Source organism: Lithobates pipiens, unplaced genomic scaffold, assembly GCF_037356315.1.
Source record: "Lithobates pipiens isolate NorthernLeopardFrog02 unplaced genomic scaffold, aLitPip1_a1.2 Scaffold_27, whole genome shotgun sequence".
NCBI lineage: Eukaryota > Metazoa > Chordata > Amphibia > Anura > Ranidae > Lithobates > Lithobates pipiens.
In genome coordinates, this window is record NW_027507788.1 from 177,647,907 (window position 1) to 177,662,411 (window position 14,505).

The 14,505-nt window shown below is 42.1% G+C and overlaps 1 protein-coding gene across 2 annotated transcripts in view; it reads right to left on the reverse strand.

The window, feature by feature from the left end:
• HACL2 (2-hydroxyacyl-CoA lyase 2) overlaps window positions 1-14,505 on the reverse strand; it is a 46,297-nt gene that overhangs the window by 17,806 nt on the left and 13,986 nt on the right. For both annotated transcript variants that reach the window (XM_077457943.1, XM_077457942.1), the window contains exons 4-9: window positions 13,757-13,884; window positions 12,550-12,688; window positions 10,402-10,513; window positions 9,422-9,521; window positions 4,879-4,976; window positions 4,639-4,775 (exon numbers count right to left, since the gene is read on the reverse strand). In XM_077457943.1, the coding sequence (XP_077314069.1) occupies window positions 4,639-4,775; window positions 4,879-4,976; window positions 9,422-9,521; window positions 10,402-10,513; window positions 12,550-12,688; window positions 13,757-13,884 (714 nt within the window). The remainder of the gene's footprint in view (window positions 1-4,638; window positions 4,776-4,878; window positions 4,977-9,421; window positions 9,522-10,401; window positions 10,514-12,549; window positions 12,689-13,756; window positions 13,885-14,505) is intronic.

The following is a 14,505-nucleotide window of genomic DNA, read 5'->3' on the forward strand; positions in this document are numbered from 1 at the left end:
ATAAGGGGGAGATCTGCTGACTTCCATCATCCAATCATTTGCAGGCAAAAATGCGGTTTTTATATATTTTCCTTGCATGTGATTGGTAGATGTGCAATTAGTTTCATTTGACGAAATTTAGACAAAATCTGTTAATTCAGAAATATCCGAATTGATGAAAACTCGTTTAACAAATGTTTCAGAATATTGGTCAATTTGAATATTCCTATATTCAAAAAGTCCGAAACTCAAAGTCCGAAACTCAAGAAGTCCGAAACTCAAAAAGTCCGAAACTCAAAAAGTCCGAAACTCAAAAAGTCCGAAACTCAAAAAGTCCGAAACTCAAAAAGTCCGAAACTCAAAAAGTCCGAAACTCAAAAAGTCCGAAACTCAAAAAGTCCGAAACTCAAAAAGTCCGAAACTCAAAAAGTCCGAAACTCAAAAAGTCCGAAACTCAAAAAGTCCGAAACTCAAAAAGTCCGAAACTCAAAAAGTCCGAAACTCAAAAAGTCCGAAACTCAAAAAGTCCGAAACTCAAAAAGTCCGAAACTCAAAAAGTCCGAAACTCAAAAAGTCCGAAACTCAAAAAGTCCGAAACTCAAAAAGTCCGAAACTCAAAAAGTCCGAAACTCAAAAATTCTTCATTCCGCAAACATGAAAATCTGAAATAATAACTAACAAATAACTTCTTGGCTATAACGAACTATTAAATGATAGGTACAGTAGTACCTTAGATTACGATCAGAATCCCACACACCCGGGAATAACCGGACTCGGCGCATCACGGATTACGGTAAATGGCTGCTGACAGCAGCCGTCAGATGACGGAGTGATCACTCGTAAACAAGCCAGCGCCATGTCCGGTTCCTCTCTCTGTACCGATCGGTACCGTGAGCAAAGAGATTGGGGGCAGCAGCGCTGTGGGCTGGATCTGTAGTGCTCACGGCGCTGATCTATGCTCATTGCAGAACTCATCCATCCCATCCATACCAAGCCATACCCAGCCATCTCATCCATACTCATTCATGCTCAGTCATCCCATCCATACTCAGCCATCCCCATCCAAGGCTCATCCATGACACTACAGTGTCTCACAAAAGTGTAATAGGTAGTCAAATTAGATTTTAAATGTATGCCCCTAAAACAGCTGCTGTTGCTCCCTGCATGTTGGGCCTCTCTATGTGGCCAGACTGTGGAAAAGTCTCCCACATGCAGTATCGTTATACACAGGAGCAAGAGAATCAATTTTGGGGTGCAATTTTTGTTATGTACATGTTATGTTTTAGAAATATTGTATAAATGGACAATTTTGTGTAAAAAAAAATTTTTTTAAATCATTTTTCATTTTCTTTCCACATTTTCCAAAAACTTGTAGAAAAAATAATCACATGTTCAAAAGACTCATGACGCCTAATATATTATACGTTGGGGTGTTTTCTTTCCAAAGTGGGGTAATTTTTGGGGCGTTTCCATTTTCCTGGTGCTCCAGGGCCTTCAAAAAAGTAAGAGGTAGTGAAGAAATGATATGTGTAATTTATGCTCCAAGAAAGTCTGAAGGTGCTCCTTGTATGTTGGGCCTCTGTATGTTGCCAGGCTGTGTAAAAGTCTCACACATGTATCACCGTACTCAGGAGGCATAGTAGAATGTGTTTTGGGTTGTAATTTGTGGTATGCATATGCTGTGTGTGAGAAATAAGTTGCTAATATGACAATTTTGTTTAAAAAAATAAAAAAATCTTTTTTGGAAAGAATTGTGGGAAAAAAATTACAACTTCAAAAAACTCACCATGCCTCTTACTAAATACCCTGGAATGTCTACTGTCCAAAAAGGGGTCATTTGGGGGGTATTTGTACTTTCCTGGTCTCAAGAATCGAGATAGGCCACCAGTACATCAGGTGTGATCAATTTTCAGTGATTGGCACCATAGCTTGTGTAGACTCTCTAACTTTCACAAAGACCAAATAATATCCACTAATCTGGGTTATTTTTACCAAAGATATGTAGCAGCATAAATTTAGGCCAAAATTTATGAAGAAAAATTACTAAGTTGTAAAATGTTATAATGCATTTTTTCCCCTAAATTTTCTGTCTTTTTTCATTTATAGCGCAGAAAAAAATAAACCCAGCGGTGATTAACCACTTGACACCCCGCCCATAGTAATAGGACGTCCGAAGGAGGGATCTCCCATTCTGTACGGGCGTCATAGGACATCCTGGACTTCCCGGTCATCTGGCTGAGTCGATCAGGAGCCAATGCGCATGCCCTGCGGCCGCGATGTCCACCGGGCTCCCGTGATTGCCTGATGACAGAGCAGGACCGTGGATCTGTGTGTGTAAACGCACAGATCCACGTCCTGTCAGGTGAGAAGAGACCGATCATGTGATCCTAGTACAGAGGAACACCGATCGTTCTCCTCCCCTTGTGAGTCCCCTCCCCCTACAGTTAGAATCACTCCCTAGGTAACATTTAACCCCTTGATCACCCCCTAGTGTTAACCCCTTCCCTGCCAGTGACATTTATACAGTAATTGGTGCATTTTTATAGCACTAATCGCTGTATGAATGGTCCCAAAATAGTGTCATAAGTGTCCGATGTGTCCGCAGTAATATTGCAGTTACAATAAAAAAATTAAAAAAAAAAAAAAAAAAAAAAAAAAAACGCAGATCGCCGCCATTACTAGTAAAAAATAAATAAATAAAATAATAAAAACTATCCCCTATTTTGTGGACACTATAACGTTTGCGCAAACCAATATACGCTCCTGGCGTCACCTATGTGTCATAATCCCCAGGAGTCAGTGTGGATGGCCGCCACTCATTATATTCCGAAACCGGAAGCGACGCGATGGCGCCAGTCACACTGACGCGATGGCGCCAGTTAAAGGAGTTTCCTCAATCTCCATTCTAAATGTGTTTTTATTTATCTTCATTGCCATCACAACGGGCCGGTCACTTCTGACGACACCACCCGTTGTGATGGCAACGTCAAAAGTGTAGGGCGTTGTGAGCCGTACATACTGCACATGCGTGAGAAAGGAGCGGTGCATGCTGGTCGCTCAGCTGCACCATAACCCGGAAGATAGTGCTTGTTGGCTTCACATGCTCACAAGCAACATGGAACATGCCAGGGATAGAAGAATATAAGAAATCATATGATCGAAAATCAGCAATCGAGCGGCGATCGATCCCCAAACTGTGAGTCAATAGTAGTATTTAAAAAACGATATTCATCCAAAAAAAAAAAAAAAAAAATATGTTATATAGTTAGAACTCCACTTTAAGATTATTAGGTCTATCAATCTTACCTGAAAAGCAAAAATAGGGGGAAAACACTGCGCTATATCGAATTAACCAAAAAACACGTGAACAAAGTGAAAAAACAGCTGCCAACACTTCAAACAAAGTTAAACAATTAAAACAAAAATTAGTGTAGCGCTTCTATTAAGTGAATGTGTGGTCCCATAAGGAAGATCCGAATGTGATCACACAAAAAAATCAAAATCAATCGGTAATCACATAGGAAAGTCCACATATAATCACAAATAAAGTCCTCTGTAATGTGACTGGTGCACAAAGAGAGTGATGAAAATTCTTCAGAAAAGATAGGCGTTTCGCTAGTCAGGTACAACCCAATATGTCAGCTTGTCTGGAGATAACAGGAGTGGATAAAATACTCTTACCAAATATGATGGACTCACACGGTCTTACGACGGTTGAGTCGGAAACGCTTGGGGTCCAGACCTAGGACCAGGTGGTAGATTGTTGGGGTCCGGTCAGATGTTGAGAAGATTCCAAACGACTGAAGGCCGTGGGGGATGTCTCACTGGGAGTTCTCCGGAACGTTCCTCGGGAAGTCCAGTTCGAATGTGACTCACATGGAATTGCGATCCCAAACGAGGGGTGGGGAATTTGTAAGATTTAGAGCAAAAAAGAAAAAAGAAAGCTCCACATGGTGCGGGTCAAAAATATTAACCGTCAGGTTTTATTAAAAAGTCATATAATTAAATAAAAATTATGATTTGTGATCACCAGTCATAATTTTTAATTATATGACTTTTTAATAAAACCTGACGGTTAATATTTTTGACCCGCACCATGTGGAGCTTTCTTTTTTGCTCTAAATCTTACAAATTCTCCACCCCTCGTTTGGGGTAGCAATTCCATGTGAGTCACATTCGAACTGGACTTCCCGAGGAACGTTCCGGAGAACTCCCCGTGAGACATCCCCCACGGCCTTCAGTCGTTTGGAATCTTCTCAACATCTGACCGGACCCCCAACAATCTACCACCTGGTCCTAGGTCTGGACCCCAAGCGTTTCCGACTCAACCGTCTTAAGACCGTGTGAGTCCATCATATTCGGTAAGAGTATTTTATCCACTCCTGTTATCTCCAGACAAGCTGACATATTGGGTTGTACCTGACTAGAGAAACGCCTATCTTTTCTGAAGAATTTTCATCACTCTCTTTGTGCACCAGTCACATTACAGAGGACTTTATTTGTGATTATATGTGGACTTTCCCATGTGATTATCGATATTCCCATGTGATTACCGATTGATTTTGATTTTTTTGTGTGATCACATTCGGATCTTCCTTATGGGACAACACATTCACTTAATAGAAGTGCTACACTCATTTTTGTTTTTATCAATCTTACCTGCCAGTATAACGACATCTGCTTCCTTAAGCGCTTCCCTACGATTCTGTCGAATATGAATGGGGCTATTCCTTCCCAGCATGCCTCTGGCCATTCCTCCCAGGAAACATGGAACACCCAGGGATTCCAGAGCCTTTCTGAAAGAACAAAAACAATGTCATACTGGGAATCCGTTATGTTGGCTCCCCAAGACCTGTCTACCCCTGGCCTCCCTGATAGGTCAGGCCAAGTACCCCTTACCTGAGCTTGTCCACAGGTGTGGGAGGGAGGGTCACCTGACTGCCCAGGATGAATACAGGCTTCTTCGCTCGACTCACCAACTCCACACACTGCTGGATCTGTATACACAAAGAAACCGCATAGAAATAGCTTAGCAATAGTGGGATAAGTCATCTATACAGGAAATCTGTGCCAGATTATAAAGGGGCGTGGGACAGTAGTGGGCGGGTTGGGGGGGCGCAATATCTGACCTCACCGTTCATCGGTGGATTTCAGCATTACCAAAATTACAATATGCACTGGGTCTCCCTCTAGCGTTCCTGGGTGCAACCATCTTGAGTAAGGGCAGATTCATGTTCATGTAGCATTCATCTGCTCAGGCATGCAAGCAGGAGATGATGTGCTTAGCTAAGAAAGCTAAGAAGACTCCTGGGATGACATAATTTGCCTAGGCAATAAACCAGGAAGCAACTAAAGAAATGTAAAAAAAAAAAATAAATAAAAAAAAAAAAATAAAGTTAAAAACGGAGGCAGGCTCCAGCAATGCGGGGAAACCAAGCTCCGCTCGACTCCCCCTCCTCTCGGTGGTGCCGGCATTGTCACTGTAGGCTCCTGGCTGTGGCTTCACAGGCGGGCACGCACTGCGCATGCACGAGCCGCGCTGCGACTGGCTGGGAAATCATCTGGGACCTGTGACCTGTCCCAGATGATTGCCGAGAGGGGGGGGGGGAGAGATGAGCTGACTTCCAGCTTCGTGGAGCACCGGGAGGAAGTGGGAGCTGGAACCCTCTTTTTAGAGGGTTTCCACTCCACCCCCAAAAAAAATAAATAAATAAAAAAAATGACATGCCAAATGCGGCATGTCAGGGGGTCACCTTCCCTTAAAGCGGAAGTTACATTTTTGGGTGGAACTCCGCTTTAAGGCTGGGTTCACACCTATGCGAATTGGATGCGGGGTTTCCAATTCGCATGACAGGAGATTGTGACAGGCTCACTACGGGGCCGGTCCACATATCTCTGTTGTGGCTCTGGAGCGGCTTGCACAAGAGTGCTGTGCGTCTTTGGCTCCATTTCAGGGAAGAATTCGGAAAAAAATTCGGCCCCGATTCATCCCTAAAAATGGAGAACATTGACGCATTGGACCCCTGCTGCGAGCTGCATCCGTCAGAGGTGTGAACCCAACCTAAAACAAGTAAATATGATATACTTTCCTATCTATTTACTAATTTTAACAACATGAGGATTAAAAAGAGTTAAGGTTGATTGAAAGAGTGAAGTTACGCTTTAAAGTGTCATTAAACCCAGACAATTTAAAAAAAAAATAAAAAAAAATAAATCATTACATGCTACAGTGAGGAAAATAAGTATTTGATCCCCTGCTGATTTTGTATGTTTGCACACTGACAAAAATGATCAGTCTGTAATTTTAACAGTGATAGACAGAAGAGCAACAAAAAAAAAAAAAAACGCATTTCAAAAAAAATTATAAATTTATTTGCATTTTAATGAGTGAAATAAGTATTTGATCCCCTATCAATCAGCAACATTTCTGGCTCCCAGGTGTCTTCTATACAGGCATCAAGCTGAGATTAGGAGCACTCTCTTATACTCCTTTCACACTGGGGCCGCAGCTGCGTTAGCGATAAAGCGCCGCTTGTGTTAGCGCCGTTTAACCACTTAAGGACCGCCTCAAGCCGATATACCTCGGCAGAATGGTACGGCTGGGCACAATCACGTACCTGTACGTGGCTCTTTAAGTGGCCAGCTGTGGGTCGGGAGCAGGCCGCCGCCAGCGCGCTCCCAACCCGGTCCTGAGCTCCGTGACCTTGGCTGCGGGACCAGCGGACCTGATTGCCGCAGGTGTCCCGCGATCGGGTCACAGAGCTGAATAACGAGGAGAGGTCTGTGTAAACAAACCTCTCCCCGTGCTTCCTAGTGTGGGTGTCACCGATCGTCTGTTGGAAAGACGATCAGTGACGTCAAATGCCAGGCCACGCCCCCCTACAATAATAAATAAAAAAAAAAAAAAACCATGTCACACATAACCCCTACACTGCCCCCTAGTGGTTAACTCCTTCACTGCCAGTGTCATTTACACAGGAATCAGTGCATTTAAATAGCAGTGATTGCTGTATAAATGACAATGGTCCCAAAAATGTGTCAAAAATGTCCGATGTGTCCGCCATAATGTCACAGTCACAATAAAAATCGCTGATCGCCGCCATTACTAGTAAAAAAAAAAAAAATTAATAAAAATGCTATAAAACTATCCCCTATGTTGTAAACGCTATAACTTTTGCACAAACCAATCAATAATTGCTAATTGTGTTTTTTTTTTACCAAAAATATGTAGAAGAATATGTATCGGCCTAAACTGAGGAAAAAAATATGTTCTTTTATATATTTTGGGGGGAAATTTATTATAGCAAAAAGTAAAAAATAATGCATTTTTTTCAAAATTGTCGCTCTATTTTTGTTTATAGCGCAAAAAAATAAAAACCGCAGGGGTGATCAAATACCACCAAAAGAAAGCTCTATTTGTGGGAAAAAAAGGATGCCAATTTTGTTTGGGAGCCACATCGCACGACAATTGTCAGTTAAAGTGACGCAGTGCCGAATCGCAAAAAGGGGTCCTTTGGCTGCAAATTGGTCCGGGGCTTAAGTGGTTAAGCGGCGCATTTTACCGAAAAAAAGGGGTTAAAAATTCTGGCATTGCGGTGCTTCTGAAACGCTTTTCAGGCACTTCAGAAGCACTGCCCATTCATTCCAATGGCCAGGGCATTTTGGGAGAGCTAAATACAGCGCTCCCAACTCAACCTTGCAGGACTTTCCAGAACCTCCTGCAAGTGCACCGCCCCAGTGTGAAAAGTCCCAATGAAATGAACGGGAGGCTCCTAATCTCAGCTTGTTACCTGTATAAACGACTACAGAAGCAATCTGTATTCCAATCTCTCCACCATGGACAAGATCAAAGATATCTTGGTGAGAGGGTGACAACAGTTGGTGATTATTTGCAAATGGAAGAAACCCAAAATAACTGTCAATCTCCCTCAGTCTTGGGCTCCTACAAGATGTCACCTCAGAGTTTCAGTGATCATGAGAACGGTGAGGAATCCGCCCAGAACTACACGGGAGAATCTTGTCAATGATCTCAAGGCAGATGGGACCATAGTCACCAAGAAAACAATTGGTAACACACTACGCCGTGAAGGACTGAAGTCCTGCAGCACCTGCAGGGTCCCCCTGCTGAAGAAAGCACATGTACAGCCCATCTGAAGTTTGCTAATGAACATCTAAATGATTCAGAGGAGAACTGGGTGAAAGTGTTGTGGTCAGATGAGAACAAAATCAAGCTGTTTGGCATCAGCTCAACGCGCCGTGTTTGGAGGAGGAGGAATGCTGCCTACGGCCCCTAGAACACCATCCCCCCCGTCAAACATGGAGGTGGAAACATGATGCTTTGGGGGGGGGGTTTCTGCTAAGGGGAGAGGACAACTTCACCTCATCAAAGGGACGATGGATGGGGCCATGTACTGTCAAGTCTTGGGTAAGAACCTCCTTCCCTCCCAGGGCATTAAAAATTGGTGGTGGATGGGTATTCCAGCAATGACCTAAAACACACGGCCAAGGCAACAAAGGAGTAGCTCAAGAAGAAGCACATTTAAGGTCTTGGAGTGGCCTAGCCAGCCTCCAGACCTTAATCCAATAGAAAATATGTGAAGGGAAGCTGAAGTTTCTAGTTACCAAACGTCAGACTCAAAACCTTAATGACTTGGAGAGGATCTACAAAGAGGAGTGGGACAAAATCCCTCCTGAGATGTGCAAACCTGGTGGCCAACTACAAGAAACATCTGACCTCTGTGATTGGTAACAAGGGTTTTGCCACCAAGTACCAAGTCATGTTTTGTGAAGGGGTCAAATATTTATTTCACTCATTAAAATGAAAATCAATTTATAACTTTTTTGAAATGTGTTTTTTCTGGATATTTTTGTTATTCTGTCTCTCACTGTTAAAATAAACCGACCATTAAAATTATAGACTGATCATTTCTTTGTCAATGGGAAAACGTATAAAATCAGCAGGGGATCAAATTCTTTTTTCCCCCCTCACTGTATATAACAGTGTTCATACAATGACACTAAAGCATTTGTTTTGGTAGAGTGAAATATATCTGGCTGATCCTGCCTTCGGCTGTCCTTCCCATCTTCTCTGTGTCCCCATTACAGCCCGAGATTGTGTACACTAGCTGTTGTCATCTACTGAGCATGCTCCAGTTTCAGTTCCCTTCTAAGCTCTTCATTTCTACCTTTTTCTTATCTGTGCAAGCCAGAGGCTCGATATAAATAATTTATGTGAATGAATTAGGGCAAGTAATACTTCTGTATAGTATCACTTTAAGTCATGACGCCAAGTTCTAAAACCACTAATGCTGCATAGTTGCCTTTAAACAAGCATTTTTTCAGAAGGAAAAATAAATAAATAAATAAATATCGACAGATGGTGACTTTCATATCTTCCTGGTAAAGGGTTTACAGGATAAAAATTGTAATAGTATCAGCAGACCTGATCCGGGGTGGCAAGAGGGATGGAGACAGGAAGGGGCGAGGTGTCCCGTGGCTCCCAGGCTCCCGCAAATAAATTATTCAGGTGATTCTGCAAGTACCTAAAACAAAAAACAATAAGAGAATTATAGTCACATCTGTGAGCTGTCCACAGAGCAGTGTAGCTGAGGAAAGTATAGCAATCCCAACCAACTAATCAGACCTACTGTTACTAAAAGATGAACTACGATTTGCTGCCTAAAGTTACTACACTCTATGTTCTAATCTTTGCCTTACTCGACACTTCATATTCCTGATATGTGCCTGCTGTACCATCTACTCATAAGTCTCCTGTTCTCTTTGTATTGCTTCCTTTACGTGAAATCCCTGGTGTTCCTGCCAGTCCCTCTGCTTTCCTATCAAAAACTGACCACACTAGGCAAGAGAGCATAGCATGGTCAGTTCTCTAGCTGTGCTGGGAATTACACCTGCTCTCCTCCAATGATCAGACTTGTCTTGACACCACCCCACCCCCCCCCACTCGCAGGCATTCACTGGGAAGACCAATGTGATGTTCTCTCTCCTCCCCCAGCTTTGATGCAGCTGAGAATGGAGGGACTGAAGAAAAAAAAATGAAGGTATTTATAATGTTTTTATCTATAAACAAACATTTTGCCTTTCATTTCTATTTTTTTTTTTTGAATTTAGAATTTGCGGCAAATGACAGCCACAGCTCTCCACTCCACAAGAAGACAGAGAACCGAGTGATCAGTGATCATGTGATCGCTCAGTTCTCCATCTTCTAAAAAAATAAAAAAAAATAAAACACATGGATGTAGGACTTCAGTAAGCTGAAAGTGAGCAGAGGGGCCGACCACAGGAATCCAGAGATGAATCAGGCCCAGGAATTTTAGGCAGCGGATTGGGAGGGTTGAAGACACAGTGCACACCATTCCTCCACTCTCTGCAACTGTCCTTTAACCTTAGGAACAACACACTTACCAATTAATGATTTTCCCAACAACTCCTTTAGGGGCACCTTTGGGTGCCAATTCTTTCTGGATCAAATGGTACGGATACAAAATATCAATAGGAAATTCCACAAACACAGGGCCTGCAAAACAAGATTAGATGCCGTCATCAATACAGTGACAGTGCATATTTTTAGCACCGATTGCTGTATTAGTGTCAGAATGTCCGCCACAATATCGCAGTCCCGCTATATAGTTACATAGTTAGTAAGGTTGAATAAAGACACCAGTCCATCCAGTTCAACCTGAGCGAGTGTCTACAATTGTCCCTATCCCTGTACATTGCACATTCACATCGGTCCTTACCCTCAAGGAGCCCACAATCCAAGGTCCCCATTCATATACTAGGGCCAATTTTGGACAGAAGCCAATTAACCTACATACATGTCTTTGGAGTGTGGGAGGAAACCGGAGTACCCGGAGGAAACCCACGCAGGCACAGGGAGAACATGCAAACTCCAGGCAGGTAGTGTCATGGTGGGGATTTTAACCAGCGACCCTTCTTACTGCTAGGTGAGAGTGCTAACCACTACAGCACCATCCCCCCCCATAAAGTCACAGATTGCCGCCATTAGTAGTAGAAAAATAAATAAATGACATAAATATATCTTATATTTTGTAGACGCTATAACTTTTGTGCAAACCAATCAATATACACTTATTGGGATTTTTTAACCAAAAATATGTAGCAGAATATATATTGCCCTAAATTTATAAAGAAATTAGATTCTTGAATTTTTGTTTAGTGGATGTGTTTTATAGCAGAAAGTAAAAAAATATATTTTTTTTTGTTCAAAATGGTCAGTCATTTTTTTTTGTTTATAGCACAAAAAAACCCCCCCCAAAAAAAAAAAAAACACACACATGCAGAGGTGACCAAAAGAAAGCTCTATTTGTGAAAAAAAATATCAATTTTACTTGGGGACTGTGCAATTGTCAGCTAACCACTCCCGGAACGCCCGTCGCCATACGTCGGTACTTTGACGGTAAAAATGGCTGCCATGACCCTGGTATTTTCTTAAATCACGGGCAGGCTGCTTTAAGATAAAAGTGGTCTCAGCGCCGCAAAAATCACTTTTACTGGTGGCGGGAGAGGTGCCACGCCCCATAAAAGTGATCCCAATTTTTTATTTTATTTTTTTAAAAAGGGACAGTGCAAAAAGGAAAAACAAGAAAAAAAATCGAAAGCACCCCGTCCCGCTGAGCTCATGTGCAGAAGCATATGCAAGTCGCGCTCGCATATGTAAATGGTGTTCAGACCACACATGTGAGGTATCAACATGATCAATATGCGCACAAAACAATAATTCTAGCCCTAGACCTCCTCTGTAACTTAAAAATGGTAACCTGTAGACATGTTTTAAACGTCGTCTATGGAAATTTTAAAGTGTCAAAGTTTGTCGCCATTCAACGAGCGGGCGCAATTTTAAGGCGGGACATGTTGGGTATCAATTTACTTGCCGTAACATTATCTTTCACAATTAAAAAATAAATTGGGCTATCTTTACTGCTTTCTTATTTTTTTAATTTAAAAAAAGTGTATTTTTTCCCCAACAAATGTGTTTGTAAGTCCGCTGCACAAATACGGTGTGACAAAGTATTGCAACGACCAGCATTTTATTCTCTAGGGTTTCTAAAAAAAAAAAAAAAAAAAAAACCAAGTATATATATATATATATATATATATATATATATATATATTATATATATATATATATATATGTATATGTATGTATGTATGTATGTATGTATGTATGTATGTATGTATGTATGTATGTATGTATGTATGTATGTAATTTTTCAAAATGGAAAAAAAAAAAAAAAAATGGAGAATTACTTAGAATTCCCAAACATTATATATATATAAATAAAATAAATAAAATGTATGGGAGTTCTAAGTAATTTTCTAATAAAAAAAAAAAAAAAAAGATTTTAACTTGTAAACAAGTTTGAAGAATAGTCCTGGTCCTTAAGTGGTTAAAGTAACGCAGTGCCTTATCGCAATAAATGGCCTGGTTGTGAAGGGGGGGTAAATCTTCCAGAGGTCAAGTGGTTAAAAAAATTTATGGGACAGGTACCAAAATAATAATATCAATGTAACACGAACAGCACTCCTCACCCGGTGTTCCAGACTGGGCCTCAGCCAGCGCTCTGCGCAAAATAGGCGCTATGTCTCGTATGGTGCGGACAGAAGCACAAAATTTACATATAGGTTTGAAGAGCGACATCTGATCTATATCCTGCAGAGCTCCTCTCCCCTGGTGAACAAAGAACAAAACAGAACATGACCACATGTATTACATGATACATACATGACATGTGTATGAAAGTTTAAATTCTACACAACTGCTACCACAGACACTGCTGGGAAAATCTCACACTTCTCTTATATTGGCCCCCGTGATGAAACCCCTTATTGGGGATCCTGGCATTACATCCAACAAATCCTGGGATTACTCACCACCTCTATGAAGCTTCACGTCTCTCTCTCTTTTTTGCAGCAGCAGTAGCAGTAAAAGTTTAACCATTTGCACCCCCGGAAGGTTTTACCCCCCTTCGTGACCAGGTCATTTTTTGCTATTCAACACTACGCTATTTTAGCTGCCAATTGCGCAGTCATGTAACACTGTATCCAAAAGACATTTTTTTTTTTACAGAAATAGAGTTTTCTGTTGGTGATGCAGATACAGATGATGGGGCACTATTGCTCCCATTGACACAGAAGATGGGGCACTATTGCTCCCATTGACGCAGAAGATGGGGCACTATTGCTCCCATTGACGCAGAAGATGGGGCACTATTGCTCCCATTGACGCAGAAGATGGGGCACTATTGCTCCCATTGACGCAGAAGATGGGGCACTATTGCTCCCATTGACGCAGAAGATGGGGCACTATTGCTCCCATTGACGCAGAAGATGGGGCACTATTGCTCCCATTGACGCAGAAGATGGGGCACTATTGCTCCCATTGACGCAGAAGATGGGGCACTATTGCTCCCATTGACGCAGATGATGGGGCACTATTCCTTCCACTGACACCAACAATGAGGCACTATTCCTTCCACTATTACCAATGACGGGACACCATTCCTCCTCCAACTAACCACAGGTGCCATGTAATTTTTACTCCCACTGACCAACCAAGTCAGAGACACGGTCTACCCCCAATGATGCCAAGGCATTTTTCACTCTCACTGGCTACATTTTGCCCCCCCTAAAATCTGTTTGTTTAGAAAGTTTGGAGACCCCTGGTCTAAATCAGACTAATGTTGAAATATAATGCACTACCCCAATATCACAGAAAAGAATTGTTGAATCTACTTACTTGCAATAGAGTGGCAGCTGCTCCGCCAATCAGCAATAGCGGGGATTCGGCCATCTGAGCATTCTTAATGGCGGTTACGGTATTGGTTAACCCCGGACCAGCCGTCACTGCGGCCACACCGACAGTACCTTGTGTCACAAAAAAACTTTATAAAAGTAAAATCAAAGAATTTTGAAATCTACTGACACTTCTGGAAGAAACATTGCAGAGGACATCCTATACTAATGGTTCCCTACAAGGAACCAAAAAGGCTGCTTAGGAGATCAGGAAAGCCCATCTCCTGCTTGCAAAATCCACTAAACAAAATAAAACTGTTCACAAGAAAAATTTCTAGAAGATGCGGTCTTGCATGGTACCTTTAAATTATTGTTAACACATCCAAGATGAGCGGCACCGCTCCTGACCTGCACCTCCTCTCCACTACAGAGACTCCGGGTGTTGGCACAAGAGCCCATCTGTGCTCAAGATCCATGGCAGTAGAAATCATGAGCCGCACACCAGTATCAACTCCTTCATACACCTTTCTAATTCCACAAATGGAAAGTCTGGCTTAAGGTCTAACCCTTCTCAACCACTCCACCCATCCGGGCCAATTCTGGCATTTCGCACCTACATGTAAAAATCATAAATTTTTTTTTGGGCAGAAAATTACTCAGAACCCCCAAACATTATATAGGGGTTTTTTTTTTTAGCAAAGACCCCAGGGCAGTGATGGCGACCCGTGGCACCCCAGATGTTTTGGAACTACA